Raw genomic sequence first — 23,728 nt, forward strand, 5'->3', positions numbered from 1 at the left:
AGTATATCGTAAATATATAGTAAAATTTATGTGTATTTTCTGGTTGTTGAGATAAGAAGTTGTAATCACAAGAGCACGCTTCCTATCGAGATTGTTTACTGTCCGAAGGCATACATTCAATAACTGGCTACAACATCAGTTACTTACACTGGTACCGTACTATAATATTTTATCATGGACATGAGCTGTCAATTTGTGGTCAGGCTCACTGACTTGATTGATGCATGTCATCGTATTCCAAATAAATGGATCGATGCTAATGATGTCAATCACTGGATTGTCTGTTCCAGACTTAGTTATTTATAGACCACCGTCATATAGCTGGAATATTGGTGAGTGGGGCGTTGAACAACAAACAAACAAACTTTCCAATACTTTACTTCCTGCATAAATTAAATGGGCACTAGTAACAGTTACTTTTGCAATATATTTGCACATTGTGTCTTCAATTGGAACATTTTTGTACAATGTGCAGCAATCTAGATGTTGGAAAAAAATTCTAGTTCACTCTCGTCCAGAATACAGGATTCACACTTTGCACAAAATCGTAGACAGTTTGCTGTATAAAACAATAATAGTGTTCTTATTTGTAAACAAATTGATAATTAAGTTTTAGTTGTGCTAGAATCCGTTGTACGTGGAATCGCGGATAGTGGATCATTATCCATTGGTTGTCATTTCGACTTCCTGCTTTGGGGTTATGAGACCAGTCTAGTTGAATGATAATCAGAATAAAGTGTAATAAACCAAGTATACAGTTGCTTCTTCACCCAATGCGATTGTTATCCTCAACTCATCTTCATCTATTACGCCTTATGTTAGAATATCAAGCACAGTTTGGTTAAGCATTATTTCTATTTTTTCGATTAATTTTTTTTCTCAGATACAGGATACATGTTTAGCAAGACTAATAACTTACGTACATACAGATATATACATAGACAATAGCACTATGTTCTCTAAACTCTGAAAGTTTGCGCTTATAACACATATTAGTGTTAGGTAAATACTACAAACTAAAAAAGGTACATAGATCATACTGCTATGCCTTCTCCAGACTGACTGAAATTGACCATTGCCGATTTTTTTCACGTGATAATAGAGATTCTGCATGGGTGCATTTTTTTCGCCTTAACTGCTGCAACTGTCCTGGAAAGTTGCTGATTAAGACAGTTAAGTAGTTTGTGCCAATTGTCTCAAAGTCTCAACCAATGTTCATGGAGCTCCTCTGCTGACACCTGTTTGTTCATGTAGAGGCGTCATAAAACACTTCTTCACTACCACTTCCTCAGCTAGCTCTTCCCGAAGAATCTATTCATCACCCACTTTCCAGGTCTCTTCAGAGTGTCCTTGACTTTCTTAAAGAAGCCAGCTTCTTGGCTCACCTGAAAGGATCAACAGAACAGTTCACACATGACGACGTCAAGCATTTGAAGTGTGTTATACTGTAGCCTTTCTCCCACATAGTCACCATTGCTAAGCCACAAACATTCCTCGAAAGAAGACAAACAGCTACTATCATCAATTCAGATCAGTTACATCATTGATTTTGTTGTTGATTGCCTTGTTTCTTGGAAACACAATTTGGATACATTTACACTTGGCTTGACTCAGTGCCATGGGGAAACAAACATTGCAATCATTTATCGTTGTAAGAGAGGGATACAAAGAATTATCTTACATCGTTGTATATTACTGCTCTGACATGAATAGTACCTCTAGCAGAGATGATATGATCTTATTAACGGATCCTTTATCCAGTTTCAGTCGCTCCTCTATCTTGTTGGTCACATCGTCTCCAAGCAGAAGTGGAGCTGTTGAGAATTTAAATCATAGAGAATCGAAACAGTAGTTCAATTCATTCATTCACGATGCTCACAGTCAATATTTGAGCATCATAAAAAAGCGTTTTTAATCCATTGATAATACATTTAGAGGTGTGTGAAACCTTACAGTCTCAATAAATGTTCCGTTGAAGCCCCAACCATATGCTTACGCTACAATTACGTTACTTCTGTTTTTACTTCTCTGCTGAGGAACTTCCGTTTTGGACTTACGTCGTTCCCTTATCTCTGCAGCCTGAAAAACATGAAAATGTATCTTGCAAAACGTCTCTTGAAATACATGCAGGGTCGTCGTCACGCCGACGACCCGGATTCGATTCCCGACATGTGTGAAGCCCAGTTCTGGTGTCCCCCGCTGTGATATAGCTGGAATATTGCTAAAAGCGGTGTTGAACCATACTCACTCACTCACTCACATGGAGGGTAGTAGTATTTTTGTATAGTAATATAATTCCATTTCTCTGTCCAACACACAGTCCTGGTTTCCCTTCCCAAACTTTAACTAGTAATTATATATGCACTGTTATACATGATAGACTTATCTAAAACATACACAATCTTCCTAAAAAAAGACACAAAACGCATTTCAAGAAATGAGGGCATGATTTGCTTTGACATAAACATAAACATAAACATAAATATAATGCCTATATAGCTGGCTGAACATGCATAGAATCGGCCCAATTTTAAAACAAAAAAACAGTCGTTTTAAAATTTGAAATCAATAAGACCGTTGTTGTTAATATTGCAATGGTACATTGACATTGAAGCAGTTAACCAAGTAAATAAGAAAAACTGTACTAATGATTAAGTAAATAATATAATCTGTGGAATGAAGCAGTGAGCATGTCTACAGGGATATAGAATTGATAAGCAAGAGTTAAACCTACAATGTTTCAGTGGAAGAAATATATGAGTTTGACCAGCACAATCTGAAACATATGATTGATGACAAAAAATATTATACCCTAGATCATGAGATTTCTGTTACCTCTCGTTCCTGTTCCAGATGTATCAGGATCTTATCAAGTATTCTAGGTAGTATTCCTACTGGCAACTTTAACTTGGCCTCCACCCTCAGCTGCAAATCAGTTGTCTTTGTCTTCATGTCATCCTTAATCATCCTTAATCTGTCTGAAATATCCCAGTAAGAGAGTTTTGATTTAGTGACTTATCCCCCCCAGGAACTGTACCTTCAAGATACTTATTACTGAGAACATTCAAATGCATACAACATGGTACCACTTTGTACACTTGCTTAATCTGGAAATATGTTGCCCTGGACAAGAGTGTATTGGTAGGATTAATGCAGTTTTCACTGTACAAATAAACATACACAAAGTTAGGCCATTCTTGTTCCAACAAACCTACCTATGTCATCGACATTTTGGTCGCATCCAGTTCCCGAATGTACACATGGGTTATGTCTTGACTCCTAGAAAATTGAAAACAAGCAGTGTACACATGCAACATGCAACATGCAATATAATAACAGTACGGAGTATGTATCATTAGTTACGCACATTAAGAACAGCATACAATGAAACATTCAACTTACTGACGGAGCGACGGAACAGTGTCAGAACATCTCTATAAATCTTGGCGTCTACTAAGATGTCCTGATCTCATGTCCCTTTCTACATTTGACTGTATATTAAACACAATACAAAGTTATGCACCGACAGAAAATTAGCACCCTGACGTAAATGGTACCTCCAGCAGAGCTTGTATTATCTTATTAAGGGAGCCTTTTTCCAGCACCAGTCGATCCTCTATTGTGCTGGCCATATCGTCTCCGGACAGAGGTGGAGCTGTCGAGAATTTCGATCATTATGATATCATATTCTCACGCACAAATCAAATATTACAAGTTAGTGCCTAAACGACGTATTTTTATCAACACAGAAAGATGACATAAACAAATTACACTGATTGTTGCTGCTTAACAGTTGTCCAAGGCATTCATTCACGATGCTCGTATTCTTTACTTGAACTACAAAATAGGAGCATTTAACCCTTTCGTTTGACACACTGTTTTTAAAATATCAAGACCATTAAAGGTATTGGGAAAATATGTAACACATTATAGCCTTATATTTATAATCGTAACTTTCTACATAGACTGCATTTCTCCTTGATTTTGTGATTACTTCTGCGATCAAAAACGTCCGTTTGAAACTTACAAACTACCCACATCTTTACAAAATAGAAAGGTGACATAAATATCCAAAAAACTATTGATTTTGCTCGACAGTGGGTCAATTCATTCATTCACGATGCTCATAGTCGTTATGTGAGCATGAGGAAAAACGTTTTTAGTCCACTGATATTACATTAAGAGATGTATGAAAACTCTAATTATACTGATAATGGTAACGTGTGTTAAACTTACATTCCAAGTGTTACAGTCTCATTGAATGTTTTATTTTACTACATAACTTATGTGTTTACCACAAACTTCCGATTGGAACTTACATCTTCCCCTCATCTCCGAAGTATCTGCAGTCTGAAAAAGATGATAATTTGTATCGTAAAAGTCTCTTGAAATACATGCAGGGTAGTACTATATTTTGTATAACATGTAATATAAATCCATTATTCTCCCCGACAAACAGTCTTCTTTCCTGTTCCAAAGTATGACTAATAATTGTAATATGCTCTGCAACTTGCTTTGACATAAACATAAAATAAACATTAACTCTATATAGCCTGCTATACATACATGGAATCTGCCTGATATTGATTATACAAACATTTCAAATCTATTTGGAGTCAATTGTACCGTTTAATTTTCAAGTTAACATTGAAATATATATTGAAATACTAAAACGCTCTATTTGTTTCATGATTGAGTAAACAAGAACGTCTGTGGAATGAAGCACCAAGAAGGTTGGTGATCGCCAAGTAACATCTGTTCAATTTATTTCACAGTGTCCTGTAAATAATCGAATCTGATCCAGATAAACCAGTAACTGTAAGCATACCGCCATGATTACACACAGTCGAATTCACAGAGCCTGACCATCAAATCCCTATTTAACACAGTTAGGGGGACATGCATGTGGCATGACCCAGAATGTCCAAAGGGATGCATAATTATGTGCAGTGTTAAACCCGCAGTATTTCAGAGGAAGAAATATGTAAAGCCGACATGCTTTATCTAAAAGACATCGTAGATGTGAAAGAACAATATCCTACATCACGTGATTTGTGTTACCTCCTGCCTATGGTCCAGATGTTCCATCACGTCTTCAAGTATTCTCAGTAGTTTCCCTGGTTGTAACGCGAACCTTTTCTCCACCTTCCTTTTCAAATCAGTTGTTTCTCTCTCTATTTCTTGCCGTATCGTCTGCAATCTGTCTGAAATACAGAAAGGATTGATTTAGTGATAGTTATAGACTCAGAAACTTCAGAATAATTACAAGTGACAACACTTCTATGCATACAGCGTTACGCTCTTTGTACCCATGCTTCTTTAATCTGGAAATATTTTACTCCGGACAATATCAGTGATCACTACTGCGGGATAAATGGGGCATCACTGAGATAATATAACTCATACAAGGGTACACACATGTTGCTCATAAATACTTACTAATGTCACAGAAATTGCAAATGATTCCAGTTTCGGAATTTAGATCAGAGCTGCCGTTGTCCAATTGACCTGTGGCATCACTTACAGTGAAGTGCGCTTTGCCCGCTTGGCTGTTGGCATCTTTTCTGGAAGAATAGGCGTTGTCCACTTGGATTTTTGCATCACTTCTAATAGAGTGTTTTTTACCCACTTGGCTGCCAACATCTATTCCCGTAGAGTGGCCTCTCTCCCCTTGGCTGTCAGCATCACTTCCAGTAGATTTGCCTTTGTCCACTTGACCGTCAGCATCACTTCCAGCAGATTTGACTTTGTCCACTTGACTGTCAGCATCACTTCCAGCAGATTCGCCATTGTCCACTTGACTGTCAGCATCACTTCCAGCAGATTTGCCTTTGTCCACTTGACTGTCAGCATCACTTCCAGCAGATTCGCCATTGTCCACCTGTCTGTCAGCATCACTTCCAGCAGATTCACCATTGTCCACTTGACTGTCAGCATCACTTCCAGCAGATTTGACTTTGTCCACTTGACTGTCAGCATCACTTCCAGTAGATTTGCCTTTGTACCCTTGACTGTCAGCATCACTTCCAGCAGATTCGCCATTGTCCACCTGTCTGTCAGCATCACTTCCAGCAGATTCGCCATTGTCCACTTGACTGTCAGCATCACTTCCAGTAGATTTGACTTTGTCCACTTGACTGTCAGCATCACTTCCAGCAGATTTGCCTTTGTCCACTTGACTGTCAGTATCACTTCTTGTAGATTTGCCTTTGTGCCCTTGACTGTCAGCATTTCTTCCAGCAGATTTGCCATTGTCCACTTGACTGTCAGCATCACTTCCAGCAGATTCGCCATTGTCCACCTGTCTGTCAGCATCACTTCCAGCAGATTCGCCATTGTCCACTTGACTGTCAGCATCACTTCCAGTAGATTTGCCTTTGTGCCCTTGACTGTCAGCATTTCTTCCAGCAGATTTGCCATTGTCCACTTGACTGTCAGCATCACTTCCAGCAGATTCGCCATTGTCCACCTGTCTGTCAGCATCACTTCCAGCAGATTCGCCATTGTCCACTTGACTGTCAGCATCACTTCCAGTAGATTTGCCTTTGTGCCCTTGGCTGTCAGCATCACTTCCAGCAGATTTGACTTTGTCCACTTGACTGTCAGCATCACTTCCAGCAGATTTGCCTTTGTGCCCTTGACTGTCAGCATCACTTCCAGCAGATTTGACTTTGTCCACTTGACTGTCAGCATCACTTCCAGCAGATTTGCCTTTGTCCACTTGACTGTTAGCATCACTTCCAGCAGATTCGCCATTGTCCACTTGACTGCCAGCATCACTTCTAATAGAGTGTTTTTTACCCACTTGGCTGCCAACATCTATTCCCGTAGAGTGGCCTCTCTCCCCTTGGCTGTCAGCATCACTTCCAGCAGATTTGACTTTGTCCACTTGACTGTCAGCATCACTTCCAGCAGATTTGCCTTTGTGCCCTTGACTGTCAGCATCACTTCCAGCAGATTTGCCTTTGTCCACTTGACTGTTAGCATCACTTCCAGCAGATTCGCCATTGTCCACTTGACTGCCAGCATCACTTCCAGCAGATTTGACTTTGTCCACTTGACTGTCAGCATCACTTCCAGCAGATTTGACTTTGTCCACTTGACTGTCAGCATCACTTCCAGCAGATTCGCCATTGTCCACTTGACTGTCAGCATCACTTCCAGCAGATTCGCCATTGTCCACCTGTCTGTCAGCATCACTTCCAGCAGATTCGCCATTGTCCACTTGACTGTCAGCATCACTTCCAGTAGATTTGACTTTGTCCACTTGACTGTCAGCATCACTTCCAGCAGATTCGCCATTGTCCACCTGTCTGTCAGCATCACTTCCAGCAGATTCGCCATTGTCCACTTGACTGTCAGCATCACTTCCAGCAGATTTGACTTTGTCCACTTGACTGTCAGCATCACTTCCAGCAGATTTGCCTTTGTCCACTTGGCTGTTAGCATCACTTCCAGTAGAATGGACTAGTTTTGATTGGTCATCAGTAACCTGCTAATATATTAAACAAAATAATCGTATTCAAATCTATAAATTCCTGCTTTACATTTATCCTACAAATATGTAACTAAAGTGTCATCTCTTTTGATTATGTCTCAGTTGTTTTATAACGTGTACATACCTTAAATTCATATTCGTCCACAAGGATAGCCCCAAGTCTTTCAAATGTGGACTTGTTGACTTGTGTATCAAGATGTCCGGACGTTATAAAGAGTTTGTCCGTGTACTTAAAGCGTGATACACAATCGGGAGTGAAACCCCGGCCAAATCGCTGTGACGTGGCAAAGGCAGTGAAGAGAATAATGTTCTTACAGTTAGAATTACCTGAAATGAAAAGATCAATGCTTTTTATATCTTCAGTTTAATAGATGCTTAAATTATAATTATGTTCAGATTGATATGTTCTCCAAAACAGCATCTGTAAAACTACAATTTATTAAAATATCTTATGCTGAAAACTATAGTCATAAACCCCTCTTCATTATAAAGAAGGACAAGAAAACTTTTCTTAATGACAAAATGAAACATCAAATTCTTCAACATATAGATCAATTTGCACTCTTCAATATAGCAGTCTTCACTTACAACACATCTTATACTTTCCAAAGAAAGGTTGAACCACGCCATCAAATTCATCGTTCGGCCTGCCTTGAGGCCGGAATATCACAATGATCGGTGGTGAAACAGTCGGCGACAGCTCCCTGTGTATGTCAACATGGAGTGACAGTTGGTATATGAAAGACTTCTTGAGTTTGTCATCATAAGGTGAGCAAGGCAGAACATGAAGAGCCAGTGGCATATCTGAAAAACATCATAACAAGAAAGCCCCTGATAATCTTACAAGAAAAAATACGTCCATATTTACGTATTTAAATGGCTTCTCTCTTCTCTGATTTGATCATGAGAATCTTACAAAAAATGCATTTGATTAGGTTTGATTATTGTAATTGAAGTGTCAGTACCATTCAGATGATCCTTGGATCTATCCTAAGTTTGTGAACTAACGAAACAACGAAACTAAGAAATCCTTTCATTTCAATAAAAACAGTCAGCTGTGTATATAAACAGTACTTTGAGCAGAACAAACAACAACTGTTCAATTGATAGTAGAGAGAAGCGAACGTAAAAGATTCGTTCATTTGGTTGACGATTGATTAGAACATAATCACGATGCGATGAGGCATGGTGAAATGGCGTTTAAAAAAAGAACTCATGATTGGGATTTCGAATTCAGATGTGCCTGATTGAAATGTCAGCACCATACCAGGGATCTTTAGTTAAACGAAAGTGTGTTTCCTTGATTTTAATTTCACAAACATCTGACGAAAACATAATTACTTTTGATCTCATACCAGCAAAAAGTATTTTTTATGAAAAACAATTTACGAACCCAATAATTATTTTTATATTAATATAAATAAATTCTGAACAGAACGGAGGTTTTATTTTTACAATTTGTAAAAGTTTTGCTTTATTTGCTTCATGAATGATTAGAACATTACCATAATGAGTGTTGATTATAATAGATTTAGACGACAGTTTTCCTGCGATATCAAATCTGACAATACTTATTTACTTTGTGACTTGTTGTTACTGGTGTGTCCCTGTTGAACGCGAAGTAAATCTCCTCATTACATTAAAAAAAGCATGTAATAATTTTAAACAATGTTTGAGGAGAACTAAAACGTCATTCAAAATTTCGTATGAAATAAAAGCGAACGTAAAATGTTCGTTCATCTGCTTCAACTATGATGAGAGTTTATTTTGTTTAGATGATAGATGAACTGTATTAAAGAACACAACCATTACTTCAATCTTGTTGAAAAAGCAGTAATCAGGAATCAACTATGTATTTGAAGTAAGTAATGACATCAAAGCTTTACATGAAAAGCGATAGATGTCACGTTGTTTAGTTGAGAACATCGTGTAAGCAAACGTAGACGGATTCCAGGTCACATATAGTTAGGACAGAACTGTTCATCCACTACATGTTATCAATAGCTGGTACTTAAAACAATATGGAAATATCTAACTCACCTGTACCTACTGTTGGAGCCAGGCAACTTAACATAACCTGTACGTTCGCTTGGGCCTGTCACAGCTATGTGGTTGTCAGCCTGTCAGGCTTTGCACACCACCCAGCTGGAAGGACTCGTCTTGTTTATACCGCCGCCCCGGACATCCTGGTTCAGTGAATGTGTGCACACCAAGCTGGTAGGACGTGTTATTCCTCGCAGTCGCAACGCAACGTAAGTTGACATCACATGACGTTGATAGATGTGAGACTACCCTGATACGAATATATGTTTGCAGACTTTAGCTGTTGCTCGTCTTTTTGTTTTCGTTTGTATCTATGATTGAAGCTCAATCACAGTTTTGATTTGGAGAAACATGTCAATTCTGGATCGGATAACGAATAAGAAAATGTCATTTTGATTATGAGGCGAAATAAATAATGATTTCATATGGTTATGAGGTTATGTGATATATGTTCAAACCATTGTGAACATTTAAGCTGTATATATTCTTTAGACCAAGTATATACCAACATATTAGGACATGTCATGTTTCTATGTTTGCCCTTTTCAGCGCATCAATAAAGCATGAGCTGGTTTGGTAAGTATACATTTGTTTTTAAATGAAATCGTCCTAACCCTGGCTGATTTTATACACCTACATATTTATCAACTGTAACATTCAGTACAACTTATATCGCGATTCATTCTAATTCATCAGTTGTCTTGCCGTTTACATCTGAAACATAACCCTACGAGTTGAAATCATCTTACAGGATGTGTGTTAGCTGTAGTAATGTGACAGTAATGTGATTTTGAAACATTTTAAAAATATATCATGATAATTAACACTGGTTAGTTGATTGAGACGAATACTGCTTATACGCACCAAGTTTACAAACACTCTTACTACTAGCATTTGGTTATATTTTAAAACCAACATGTGTTCACTTCATCTTACAGATTGGACTGGAAAAGAGGTAAGGAATACTGACATTTCTCTTCACGCCAATATTCTTGCAGTCAGAATCTTTTGTAAAAACAGTATTTTTAGTAGGCACAAAGTATACACAGTGGTGTAACATGTCATAGCTATAATGTATAACATTGTAGTAGCGAATGCAGTGAAAGGGAAGTGGTTGCACAATTTGTTTTAATGTATTTCTCTTTACACACAAACTTTTGAGGATTAATTCTAGGGATCGAATCAGTTTTTGAATATGGACACTGCACGTTTATGTTTATAGGACGTTTGATTAATATAAACCAAAAGAAAAGAATAACACCCCTCAGATTAATTTAATTCTTAAACTTGTTATTGTATATGTGCATTGTGACAAATGTTTGCAGTTATTTCATGCTGCAGTCGCCATTGTTTAGCTATGTCACAAACCCTTGTCAAGAGAAACAGGACACTTAGGGCCTATCCTGACTTGAAATCTCTACAAGCTTTTCAGAAACCAAATCATCTAGTTAGGAAATTATGTAAGTCATCCGCATTATTTATGTGTTTTACACATAATTAAAAAAAACCAGAATACATAGCATTAAGCCATAAGCAAGAACCTCGCAAAATATATTGAACCGCAAAAGAAACGTCACCATGGATAGATATACGAGAAACCTTGTTTGTCCAAACACTGTTAACATACTTTGAGACATATTAAAAAGATGATACTTGGCAAAACTGATCATCAAGGTTGAAATTAAAGTGTCAAATGTTCTTAAAGTGAAACACAACACTAATCTCTGAGAAAATGGCATCACAAGTCCGTATCTCGTGTGTCCGCCATGTGCACTGAGGACTGCCGTGCAACGTCGATACATGGAATGGATGAGGCGGTTGATGAAGGCCATAGGCACTTGAACCAACGCTCTGAGGAACGCCTGACGCAGTACAGCTGCAGTTGTCGGCCTTGGTCGGACGTCATTCAGCTGACTTTGAATCTCGTCCCACAGATGCTCTATGGGATTTAAATCGGGACTCTGGGCAGGCCACTGCGTGGTTCTGATGCACTTCTGCTGGAGGAAGTATCTTGTTGCTCTCGCACTATGGGCATGGGCGTTATCAGGCTGAAACTCGTGGTTGTGGCGACGTGCCAAAGGAAGTATGGCGTGTGGTCTCAAGACTTGATCAATGTACCGAGCTGCTGTGACACCATTGCCTTGCAAGACCAATTCCACCCTACACCATGATGCTCGGACCACCCCACGAGTCTCTCTCAACAACACACGCATCCGATTAACGTTCCCCACGGCGTCGACAGACTCTGCCATCTGCTGTTGAGATACAGTAACGGTTGACGTCTGAAGACTCTTCTCCACTGTTGTGGCCTGTGACAGTGGAGGTGTCTGTTCGTCAATCGTTGACGCACGGTGTCCGCACTTATGTGTCGCTGGTGTGTCCTCATGGTCTGTCGAGCAGATTCCGCAGCAGTAACTAAGTGATCTTGAAGATCTCACGATCCTGACGTTGGATGATGACCCTTCATCATCGGTCATCTGTAGTGTTTGTGGTCTGGTACCGTTGCTGGAGCTTGTATGTGGTCCTTACGTGCACTTGAAATGCATTTGCCACTTGCAGGGCGGTTTGTCTAGCTTGCAGTAATTCAAGGGCTTGGTGTCGCTGATTTCTTATCAATCTTGGCATGTTTTAGCATAATTCAATAACGAATGAATGTTATCCGATCTGGGTGTTTTTTTATAGGGCACGAAATGGGGGAATGCATGTGCATTTAAATTTGCATGGAACTCACGTGCATCAGGTTACCATGGCCGTTGCCGTGATGCGATCGGTTTAATTATCACCTGCTTTGTTTTTTTATCATCAAATTTCATTTTTTCGGACAAGGTAATGTTAAATTTTAGAAACTTGGTAAAAAATTACCGAGATATTTAAATGACATCATTTCATGCAATGTTACGTGGGGTGACGTTTCTTTTGCGGTTCAGTATATAACAATGAATGATGATAATAAAGGAAAACAACAATACAATACGTGACGATTCCAGGGTAGAATAGGCATATGCAGCATATATCTGTGCAAACTAAACTGCTGATCATGCATTCCATGTGATTCAAGTAACATGTATCAGTTTGGTCATGAATTTTGAGCCAAAAGTAAAGTTGATCAAAATTTATGAAGATTCATGATTTGAGCAAAATTGTTAATTCAACAACACACAACTTCAGTAAAATGAAGAGTACTGGGGTTATAATAGGTCAAAATCAGGGCATGATTGAATGGCATAGAACATCCCTTAGGCAACGAGTGATGTAATTGAACTTTCAATATTAGATTAATCATATGCCACCATGCTAGCTAGAATAATGGTTACTCTGGTGTATAACATTAAAACAGAGAGCGCAGAAAGATGAGGCACTGAGAGCCGAAATCAGGCGAGCGGACGATGAAAGGGAACGTGCAGAAAGGGAAAGGAAAAATGCTGATGAAGCAAAGGAAAAAGCATATATAAGTGCATCAAGAGCTGAAGATGCCGAAGAACGAGCCCAAAAGGAGAGCCAAAGAGCGAATGAGGAGAAGGAAAAGGCAGAAAGGGAAAGGAAGGTTGCTGCTCAAGCAAAGGAAGAAGCAGCTACAAGCACAATAAGAGCTGAACAAGAAAGGAAGGTTGCTGCTCAAGCAAAGGAAGAAGCAGCTACAAGCACAATAAGAGCTGAACAAGAAAGGAAGGCTGCTGCTAAAGCAAAGGAAGAAGCAGCTACAAGCACAATAAGAGCTGAACAAGAAAGGAAGGCTGCTGCTAAAGCAAAGGAAGAAGCAGCTGCAAGCACAATAAGAGCTGAACAAGAAAGGAAGGCTGCTGCTAAAGCAAAGGAAGAAGCAGCTGCAAGCACAATAAGAGCTGAACAAGAAAGGAAGGCTGCTGCTCAAGCAAAGGAAGAAGCAGTTACAAACGCAAGAAGAGCTGAACAAGCTAAAGAACAAGCTCAAACGGAAAAACGAAGAGCACTTGAGGCACATGAAATTGCAAAGGAGGAGAGAGAGAGAGCAGAAGAGGCAAGAGCACATGCAGAAGATGAAGCCAAGAAATCAGAGGAGATGAGACAAAAGAAGGAATCTGCTGAACGAGAAAAGCAACGCCTTCTGGATGAGAAAGATGAAAAGCAGAGGAGGGATGAAAGTTTCATGGTAAGTGTGAAATAATAACTATTTGTATCCTCATATGCCAACCGATAGAAATAGGGTGTGAAACAGAACCAGCAGAAACATCACACAACGTTTTTAGTCATACAGTTTGCTTTCAGATAGTCGTAGGAATAGAATTGACATTCCGTCAGGAAATTAAGGCAACACCATATTCAGCATTACTTTAGTCATTCCCAAATAAACTAAAATCACCAGAAAGTAACTTAAGTACTATGCTACTGTGTATCATCTAGATTGTGTTTTTTTAATATATATTTACAAAGATAATCTTTACTCGGTAGAATAAATGTGTAATGGAAATAAAGCTGACATGTGTAAGCCAAACTGTACATGCTTTTCCCAGTAGCTGTTTACAGATAGTGATAAAGCAACTACAGTCCAAACATGTTTTGCTTAGGTGTGAGAGAGCGTTAACCTCTTGGATGCCAGATTATACATGTCCCTCCATTTCCACCCTCACGAATAAACTTCAAAATACATCACGCACACAGATACACTTCACTGTTTAGAATAATGTGGGGAATTCCCTCCCTTGCCCCCCACCCGCCATCAAATGTCAACAAGGATGAAGTTGCAGTTGAAGCCAGCCTGCAACATCAAGGTTACAAGGATGTTATACTCCAGAAATAGAGACATGAATAGCTGTTGTTAATAGAAGGAGAAATGTCAGGCTGGTTCGGCACATGGCATTTTCTTATAAAAACACAGAATTCAGAGGTCTGTATCACCAGATTGACCCATGAGCCACTGCCTTCTGGCACAGGACAAAAATTCAATGTACATAATCAAGGTCATCAGATATCCTGATCAAAAATGGTCTGAAATGACATTTTTAAATAATCAAGCATTCCATGCACAGGGCATGGGGTGACCAGACGATTGATAGAATCGGGCCCATTCTACCACTCGTCTAGGTGAAGTTAGGGTCGAAGTGGTGTGTTGGGCAAAAGAAATACCCGTTTCTGACTTCAGTGCCCTCAACCACCAGGATCCCGTCCTCAAACGACAGATGGGCGCAACCCACGGCAAACAGGTTGCCCAATTTAATCGCCTTTTGCGACCAGCAATGGGGTGCTGAGGACACATTCTAAACCGGGTCCACACGGGGTAAGAGCTATTAGCGTTACCCAGCATTCATCACGAGGAGGTTGCTCTTCACGAGTGCCACATTCACTGAGAATTTTCCGTGAGTTATATTTACTGATAATAAATCGCGATTGAATCATTCGTGTTGTTGACATCAAAACATAATTGACGGAATTGGTCGTGATTTGTTCATACGCAGACTGTTTCAAAGATAATGTCGCGATACGAATGACAGTTTGGAATGTATATCTTAGGAAATCCCGGTAACGTCCATGTAGGTTTCAGTGACCGTTCCCGTTTATTAGTGATAAAAACAACTTCAGGGTAATTGACATCGTACATTTTCAAAGGACAAAATATGAAAGATCGTATACAGCCCTAACAATACTCAAATTGACATCGCTCACATCATTATTATTTCTTAATAGGTAACAAGATTATACTAACGTAATAATACCATCCAAGAGTAAGTATACATGTTGTTTCAATCAAAATCATTTAAACGTTTTCATGGCAGCAAATCTATTCAACAAACCTATTTTCGATCACTCGCAACTCAGGCGCCATATGTCATTGCTTCGTTTTGCAATCACACAGACCACTTAGGGTGTCATGATGTGCTGTTAGTGGATTAAATCTTATATAAAGATTGAAACGAGACGTTATTGGACAATTCTAATAATTGAATTTGAAAGTTAAGGAAGAGCAGAGTAGGCTATATTTAATACAAGGAAGCGATAACTTGCAAAGTGCAGGTGAAAGAAGGCAATGTTATTGTTTTACGGTACAGTTATAAATAATATCTATATTAAGTGAAACAGAAATTACGAAAATATGAATTACTTCGATTAAAGTAGTATTTGTGTATATAGATTTCATGTGCTCAAAATTTTGAAGAAATTTGTTTCACTATGACCACGAGAAACCTTACATCCTCGTCTCAGCTTGTATTTCAAACTTGGCTGCCATACTCTTAGACCATTGATCAAAATATATATTAGTATGGCCAGTCGATTAAAAACAACTATTTCTTCAAAAATTGTTTCATAAATACGACTTTACACCTAGGTATGTATACATGTATATTTAAGGACATACGTGATGAACATCGACCCACGCAACTGGGACTGATGACATGCAGCAACCAAGTCAGTAAACCTGACCACCCGATCCCGTTCGAGGCCTATCACGACAAGCATAGTCGCCTTTTACCGCAAGCATGGGTTTTTGAAGACCCTTTCTACCCCGGATCTTCACGGGTCGTCATAAAAATAAAAACAATATTCTTGGTATTGAACTTCGAAAGTTTAACCAGCAAAATGTTAAATGTTTTTCAGTTATTATGCCTTTCGTTTTTTGCTAAACTACATCTTGGGAGGGAAATTGGTGAAAAAAGAACCACAAGAATGCTTTGATTTTGCTGTTAGACAAATATTCATTTTTTGAAAAATCTATTTCATACTAAGGATACAAAACAAAGTAATCACTACTATGTCACTGAGTGAAGTATTTGATAATTTAGATAAAGCAAAATGAAAAAAAAACCATAAATAAAACTACATAAAACATCAAAACAAAATCACATTTACACTGAAAACAGTTTGTCTTTCCGAAATTGATTATCTATATATAGTGTGTAGATCTAATTACTTGTACTGTTGATGTTATGAATTGAACCATTCGAGATTCTAATAGGTATGAAGCAACCATATTAAAAGTGTAGGTTGTTTAATATATGATACATGTCAACATACCAAAATTGGAAAACTACGCCAAATATTGTAATAGTGTTAGTCAAATGATAGACGGTCTCATTTACTCGTCGATCGCCGCATACATTTTCCAATCGTGATGTACTAGATATACTTTCTAGTTCAATCAAGGAGAATATTGTTATTTGAAAAATGAAACCAACTGTATCCATTATACTACAACAACATTAGATCAGCTGTTTCATGTGACTGTCTGTAAGCCTATTTGAATAAAATTGCAGATTGTAACGGAAAAAAAATACTCATTGCTTACATTTCAGATAACTTATCAAATACGAGTTGAAGACTTGCAATATATTATCATACGTTCATCAATAATTTGTAAATCTAATATTAATTAGATCCATGCAGAATGTTGGAAATACGAGCTGTCGGGTTTTGATAATATATATTCAATTTTCTGAGGAGATTAGTAACGTGTATTTGATGATATATATGCATACACAATGGGTTATCAATTATCTTGTACAATCACAGCATGTACCATGTACCATGTACATTAGACTCACAGAAAAATACTATTTCAGCAAACCAATCATAGCGCTATAATCACAGTTTCAATGAAAGGAAAACAAATCGAAATCGAACTTTACAGCACATCGTATCCATAAGCGGTTAACCAGAATGCAAAAAGCTATTGTTGTCATCATTGTAGAAGTTTTGTTGATGTTTTCAGTAGTTTTATTTGTTACGAGTGGAAGTGGAACGAAGGGATACACTCCAAATCCATTCGCACAATTAAAGGAGCAATTAAGACAAATATTTATTAACAATGCATGATAGATCACCAATATAGCTAAGTTTACTAAGTTTACTATGGGAGAATTAGGCTTGGGCTACCATGTACAAATAATATCACCATCAAAGGGCTACAGCAAATTGTATACTTATATAGTCACCCCGATTTCCATGTTTGATTGTTCACTCCACTCCTTGTTCCACGAAAACACATATATTCATAATTCCACATAAGCTCACAATGCAAGTTTTCCAAGGCACACATTTGCAAATATCAGCATGATTTCTAGTTCAGTTTCACAAGCCCCGACATGGCATACAATCTCTCACACAGTGTTCTGAATTTTATCATTAAAAATGAGGAGGTTAAAATACAGGTCTGGCCAACACCCAAGAAGCAGAAAAAACTAACTATTTTTGAATCACCCCAACCTTATACTATAATGCTGATTAGCTACAAGCTTCACTTCTGACATAATTAATTAACCCGCTCAGGCAGCCAGCTACCCAGGTGTACTATTCAAGCAAAATTACACAAACCCAAGCCTTCTTGTTTCAATTCAAGTCTAAATATGTCTGATTTACTAACAAACATATAAAAGCATACACCCATACACATAACATATTATGTTTGTATCCCGTTTACCATTGACAAAAATGGAGGCCAAGCTACCACACGTGAAACCAGCCTTGACACAATATTTGTTAACAATATGGCGTCGACTCACGTTAGATGTTTTGTCTACACTGTTTCGTCAAAACGTGAAGCAGCTAGGTCAAGTCATTCACACGGCCAGGTAGTTTGAGCAATCTCACATGACTGACTCTTGGTCATTTCATATGAACAAAGTAGCAGTTTTTTGTCTAAACGGGCCAGCATGTAGGGCAACCGGTAGACAAGAAATCGCGGCTCAGATATGATGCGAACGTGCGCTGTCGATCCCTTGGACCAATCAGATTCCTCCTCTCGTATCACTTGCGTTTGCTTCACACACAAAGGTGGCGACCAGTCAGGACGATCGGATCGATAAATAAGATCTATATTGTGAAAAAACGGATTTTACATCGCGAAATGCATCAAATCACGTGAGCACCTTGATTAAAAACATGAAAGGATTTGGAAAATATCTTTTGACAACCAATTGGCGATGCACGACAGTTAACGAATCGGATGCGCGATTTTGATTGGACTATGCATAGACTCGTTAGTCTAGACAAAACGTAACTCCATAATACCAGCCTTGTTCGGCAAGGGTGGAAACTGGACTTTTATAGTCAGTTAATTCTTTTGCCTCGGGAAGATGCGTTTGTGGCAACTGGCGACATAATGCTGTGGTTGGTTTGGGGTCAGAAGCATATATTTTAAATACCTGCTCCAGGTGTATTCAGTTTTGTTTTATTTAAAGAAACTGAATATTGGCAAAACCAGAGAAAGAAGATTCACACAATCAATAATTTTGATTAAAGTGTTGATTAAAGTGTATAAGGTTTCTAACTAACATATTTAAATCTTATGAGAATTGTGTCTTGAACTTTCTCTCTTGAACGGTTACATGTCTGAACGCTGTAGACATAGTGTTCATTACCATGTCTGCCATTTCGTTTGTTTCGTGCAGCCTAAAGAGAGAGAGTGTCAGACTATTTGCCATATGTATCTTGTTAACAGTTAGTTGGCCCTGGTTTATTTTCAAAACATTTTTAAAACATTACAACCAAATGTTTCTATAACTGTTCAAATTATCATGAATAAGACAAAGCAAAAATAAAACATTCTGGTTCTGGAGAGTGCGCAGACTATTGCCAAGAGCATCCCAGACGTGTTCGATTGGATTGAGGTCGGGAGACCTTGACGGCCAGTCCATGACGTTGACTTCCGCATTCTGAAGGAAATTGCTTGTCAAAATTGCTGTGTGGGGTCTGGCATTGTCGTGTTGGAAGATCAAACCGGGTCCATGTGCTGCCATAAAAGGAAGAAATGTCTGGTGCAAGAACCTGGTCGCGGTAAGCAGCAGCGTTCAGTTTGCCATGGATGACAAGAAGCCTGGAACGTGCATTGCCACAGAAAGCACCCCACACCATGATACTTCAGTCTCGAAATCTGTCAACTTCCTGTAAAAAACACTGGGCGTAACGTTCATGACGGCGCCTCCGCACCCTCGCCCTACCATCAGCAAATCTAAGATTAAATTGGTATTCATCACAGAAGATGACTTGATTCCAATTCCTCTGAGTCCTTCGTAAGTGTCGCTGTGCCCGCAATTGACGTTGACGTCTGTGTCAGAATCGCCCCGCAGTATGGCCGTCGTGCTTGAAGGTGAGAAGTTCCCAGACGGTTTCGAACAGTTTGCGCTCTCAGTCTACCCCTAAACAGTTCATTTCAGGTTGATGTAGCCGTCAAAAATCGGTTACAGAGGTGACGTAAGACAATCTGACGATTCTCTGCATGTGACGTCACACGTGGTCGACCTAGCCGAGGGCGATCAGCGGTGGTACCCGTTTGCTGTAGACGCGTCTGTAAATCAAAAACAGTCTGTCGACTGGAACCCATCGTCCTTGCGACTTCAGCTACGTACGTTCCCGTCTGCAACATGCCGATGGCACGTTCACTAGCACATTTGAAAAGCGTGGCATGATAAATGGCTGTAAAGACTTTTGTTTTCTTGTGTTTTTCTTTTTTTGGTAATGACTGCTAACAAGTATGGCTGAAAACACGTGCGGTATTATGGCCACTTGACCAGTTCCACGTGAAAAAACTCTTCGGCCACTATAGTGCTGTGCACATGATTTTGATCGATTCACCTGCACACAAACGGGTGTTATCCGAAGACAATACGTGGCCATTACTGTTCAAATACACAAAAAGTGCCCACAATGATAACTGGTCAAAATATTAAAATTTTAGGATTGTGAAGTTTTTAATTCTGTTCAGTATATAAAGAGTACAAAGTAAATGCCATGTGCAAGGTAAGGCAGGTTGCAACAGCTTAAAGATTAGTATTAATCCTGACTAAAAGAGTAGATCCTCCAGTCGCTTTATTACCTGGAAAAGAACATGAATGATGACAATTGTATCGCCTCAGGTCATATGTATCTGTTTGTTAAAGATACGTTTTTTGAAGACATAGTCTTATGGTTTAAAATCTAGAAACTGATAATTGCCTTTCATCAAGCGTCCTTCTAGGTCCTCTGCAATCAAATTAAGCGATTGAGTTATGAGGGCTTCTTGCGTGAATTGTGAGAGCGTCCTAATTGTGACAGCTATGACAGGGTTTAGAACAATGGCCAAACTTGTGACATGTATAACATCGGAGTGGAAAGGAGACACCTTTCTGGCGCCTTGTCAAATGTATTCCCATTCACTTTTTGAAGTGTGATCATGTTTATCTATGTGCACAATATTTAATCTTGATTTTCAGAAGTTTTCATGGGGACCAAAGAAGACAAATAGAGGGACATCAAAAGGAGAGGAGCAGGCATCAATGGTGTGTTCTTCTAAGCAACAAAAGATAGAAATAAAACTCTTGCCGACAGGTGTAGCTGACATACATTCTACTCAACAGTTGCTAAGGATCACAACTTTGTTAAAATAGCCAGAGACAATATTGCATGAAAGACATGTTGATAAACAAAAGTCTGTTGTTATTTGCCACACATCAAAATGAGAGTATCTGACGAAAACTAAAACATAAAAAAATCCTGAAAACAGACTCATTGTCCAGAACATAAGAATTGTCAGTAGCGCTATGTGATCCATGTAAATCAATCACAACCTAGTACTGTCCCAATATGGTTCTGAATAGTTGCCAAGGGAAGATTGTACCTCCCTTCATTTAGAACCTTGCCAAGGTTTTGTAGAGAACGAAAGGACCTCATGGTAGGAAGATCAGTAACTCATTCCACATATGTTTGATACAGTTCAGGCATGGTGACTGGGCGGGCCACTCCATCCGGATAATGATCTTGTGCTCTAAGTAGGCATCAAAGACGCTGGCTCTATGGTGGTTACTTCTGACTCGATCGCCAAATGGCGAGGGCGATGCCCTCTTTGTTTATAAACAGTGAAAGTAGTCCCTACTTGACCTTTGATATTTGCATCTCTATCCACATATGACCCCAACGGATATCGTTTTTAACCGTTGGCTTTATCCTGCCGAGAAACCTACCCATTATATGATAAATATCTTTATTTATTATGATATCACCAAAACTGTGTCATTAGCAAACGTTGAGTATTATATATTGAATAGCTGTATCTTTATTGCTTTCTATTATTAACTATTCTGCAGGAGGTAAAACGACTCTGCGAGAAATTTTATAAACTCAACAAAGACAAGGAAGGGAAGGTTTTATGTGGGAAGATCCTGATATTTGGCCCAAGTGGTGCTGGAAAGTCCTCCTTCTGCAATGGCCTGAGATCAGCACTTATGGATTATGACACACCTGCCAACTACTATGCTGTCGGTTTGCGCGATGGGACACTGACAAAAAATGTATGTTTTCTCTGGAACAAATCTTGAATTATTCTCCTCACTGTTATTTAGATTATTATCTTTTTGTTATGCTATTTCCTGATTAAAGAAAAACTCCCCTGTCGTCATTTGTATAATGGTCTCTTATGATTCGAGTATTTTCGTCACCTCTGATAGCTTTATACTCACCAGAGATCATAAGATTAGGTCATTGATACATTCTGGTAGCCTCGTTCATCTTTGGGAAGTCTTTACCTCAATAAGAACTTTTCTTAAAACGTGTCCCGAAGTAGAATCCATACACCACCTGAGATTACATTGATGATTCTTACTTAGCTCCGTGACCATTGTTATCATGAGATATTGGAGTTGCATGTGTAAAATTGACTATGTGTCAGTTGAATCCACTACATTTCTAAACATAACCTCTGGGTTGAGCTTAATCCTACAACACAAAGCTTCATTTTACAGTTTCAGGCTGCACGATATGGACATCACTGGGTTATTGACATGCCAGGAATATTTGAATCCAGTCTTTTGAAAACGGAGAATATTGAAGCCATTGCATCCGGCAGGGTTCGCTTTGATGCCGAGGTAAGCACGGCATAGTACCACCATATATGTATATATTAGATATGGCCTAAATTTACCTTGACGCAGGTAACATAATCAGCATGCAGATTATATTGAGATTTATATCCATTTGTTTGTTTCAAGATAACAGAAACCCTTGATGTGAAAGGCAACCTGCAAGAGGCACGAAGGGATGTGTCATGTGTTGTTCTGGTTCTCCATCATGGCATCACTCTGGGTGAAGAACTGAAGCGCCAGCTAGATGTTATCATACAATTAGGTGGACGTGGTGGTAAGTTTAGACTTATGATAGAACTTCCTATTGAGAAGGTCACGCAACTTCAGGGTGTTCATTACGATATACAAAAGAGCTTTGTAGTACCGCCTGTACTGATTACATGCCTGTGGTGATCAAATGTATCGTGTTTCAGCTCTGTCCTACCACCTGGTGCTGACTCACCTGGATGAGTGTGACTCGCAGTTCAAGGATCCAGATAATCTCCCCAACCTGTACACTTCCCCTCGAGTACAGGAAGCAGTGAAGAACATGTCAGAACAAACTGGCATTCCACCATACGCCATCAGTTACGTCAAGAATTATGTGACGGAAACAGAAACAGACACCAACACTAAGCTGCTTCACCTGAGAGCTCTTGACAGAATCCTCACCTCTACAGCTGACCAAGTGGAGAAGATGATTGATAACAAACTTCAGAAGAAGATGTATGAGGATGCCCCTGATACTGAGGAGACACAAGCTGTATCTGAAGAGAAAAAGCTTACATCAACCGACTGGACCATCCAAATGTCAATATTTGCTGTTGTAATACTTTTCGTGGCTGTGGCATATATGTTTATCCAGTGAATGTAAAGTCTTTCTCTGAGTATGTAGGCAAAATGTCCTCAATAATTTGTAAGTTAGTGTCATTCACCTTCACTCAAAACTAATAACCAATGTGTATTATAAATTTACAAATATATGAATTATTTTGAACGTATTGATATTTTCAATCATGGGAAACATTTGTAAAAGAAAAACTCGATGGGTGCTCAGATTATTCAGCTAACGAATGTAAACTTGAAATATGATGCCGAGCCGATACACAGGCTGTATCTGAAGAGAAAAAGCTTGCGTCAATCGACTGGACCATCCCAATGTTAATATCTGCTGTTGGGATACTTTTGTTGGCTGTGGAATATATGTATGCCCAGCAAATGTAAAACCATGCTCTGCTTTGCATATGAAAGCCATATGTTTTGACATTAGTGAGTGAGTGAGTGAGTTAAACTTGAAAGTCACATCGTTACTTTACAGCCAGTACACAGATTGAAGTGATGATATTAGTATTTGTTTGCTGTGATTCTCAGCATATTCATTAGAGCATGTTTTCGAGCAAGAGAA

General features: G+C 38.9%; 2 protein-coding genes across 2 annotated transcripts; one reads left to right on the forward strand and one right to left on the reverse strand.

The window, feature by feature from the left end:
- Window positions 1–304: 304 nt before the first annotated feature.
- LOC139458103 (serine-aspartate repeat-containing protein F-like) lies at window positions 305–8,300 on the reverse strand. Its single transcript, XM_071239417.1, has 13 exons — window positions 8,101–8,300; window positions 7,623–7,845; window positions 6,890–7,495; window positions 6,082–6,301; window positions 5,440–5,745; window positions 5,062–5,204; window positions 4,320–4,350; window positions 3,558–3,655; window positions 3,216–3,276; window positions 2,836–2,978; window positions 2,058–2,079; window positions 1,717–1,814; window positions 305–1,385 (listed from the first exon to the last, which is right to left on the reverse strand). Exons 1-13 carry the CDS (start codon window positions 8,298–8,300, stop codon window positions 1,293–1,295), a joined length of 2,244 nt encoding a protein of 747 aa, XP_071095518.1. The 3' UTR covers window positions 305–1,292.
- Window positions 8,301–10,457: 2,157 nt separating this feature from the next.
- Window positions 10,458–23,191, forward strand: LOC139458047 (uncharacterized). The gene is made up of 8 exons (XM_071239361.1): window positions 10,458–10,496; window positions 12,879–13,119; window positions 13,225–13,670; window positions 20,701–20,766; window positions 21,571–21,774; window positions 22,225–22,347; window positions 22,471–22,618; window positions 22,758–23,191. The coding sequence occupies exons 1-8, from the start codon at window positions 10,458–10,460 to the stop codon at window positions 23,189–23,191; spliced, it is 1,701 nt and encodes a 566-aa protein (XP_071095462.1).
- Window positions 23,192–23,728: the final 537 nt, after the last annotated feature.

Source organism: Haliotis cracherodii, unplaced genomic scaffold, assembly GCF_022045235.1.
Source record: "Haliotis cracherodii isolate W230 unplaced genomic scaffold, xgHalCrac1.p SCAF_12, whole genome shotgun sequence".
Classification (NCBI taxonomy): domain Eukaryota; kingdom Metazoa; phylum Mollusca; class Gastropoda; order Lepetellida; family Haliotidae; genus Haliotis; species Haliotis cracherodii.

Bases quoted from the DNA above. Each gene is read 5' to 3' on its own strand.
- LOC139458103 (XM_071239417.1), bottom strand. From the start codon at position 8,300: ATGCCACTGGCTCTTCATGTTCTGCCTTGCTCACCTTATGATGACAAA. The intron at 7,496-7,622 runs GTATGTACACGT...TTAATATATTAG, and splicing joins TGGACGAATATGAATTTAAG to CAGGTTACTGATGACCAATC. The intron at 2,979-3,215 runs GTAGGTTTGTTG...GGGATATTTCAG, and splicing joins CCAAAATGTCGATGACATAG to ACAGATTAAGGATGATTAAG.
- LOC139458047 (XM_071239361.1), top strand. From the start codon at position 10,458: ATGTGTTCACTTCATCTTACAGATTGGACTGGAAAAGAG. The intron at 13,671-20,700 runs GTAAGTGTGAAA...CTTGATTTTCAG, and splicing joins GGAGGGATGAAAGTTTCATG to AAGTTTTCATGGGGACCAAA. The intron at 20,767-21,570 runs GTGTGTTCTTCT...ACTATTCTGCAG, and splicing joins GAGAGGAGCAGGCATCAATG to GAGGTAAAACGACTCTGCGA.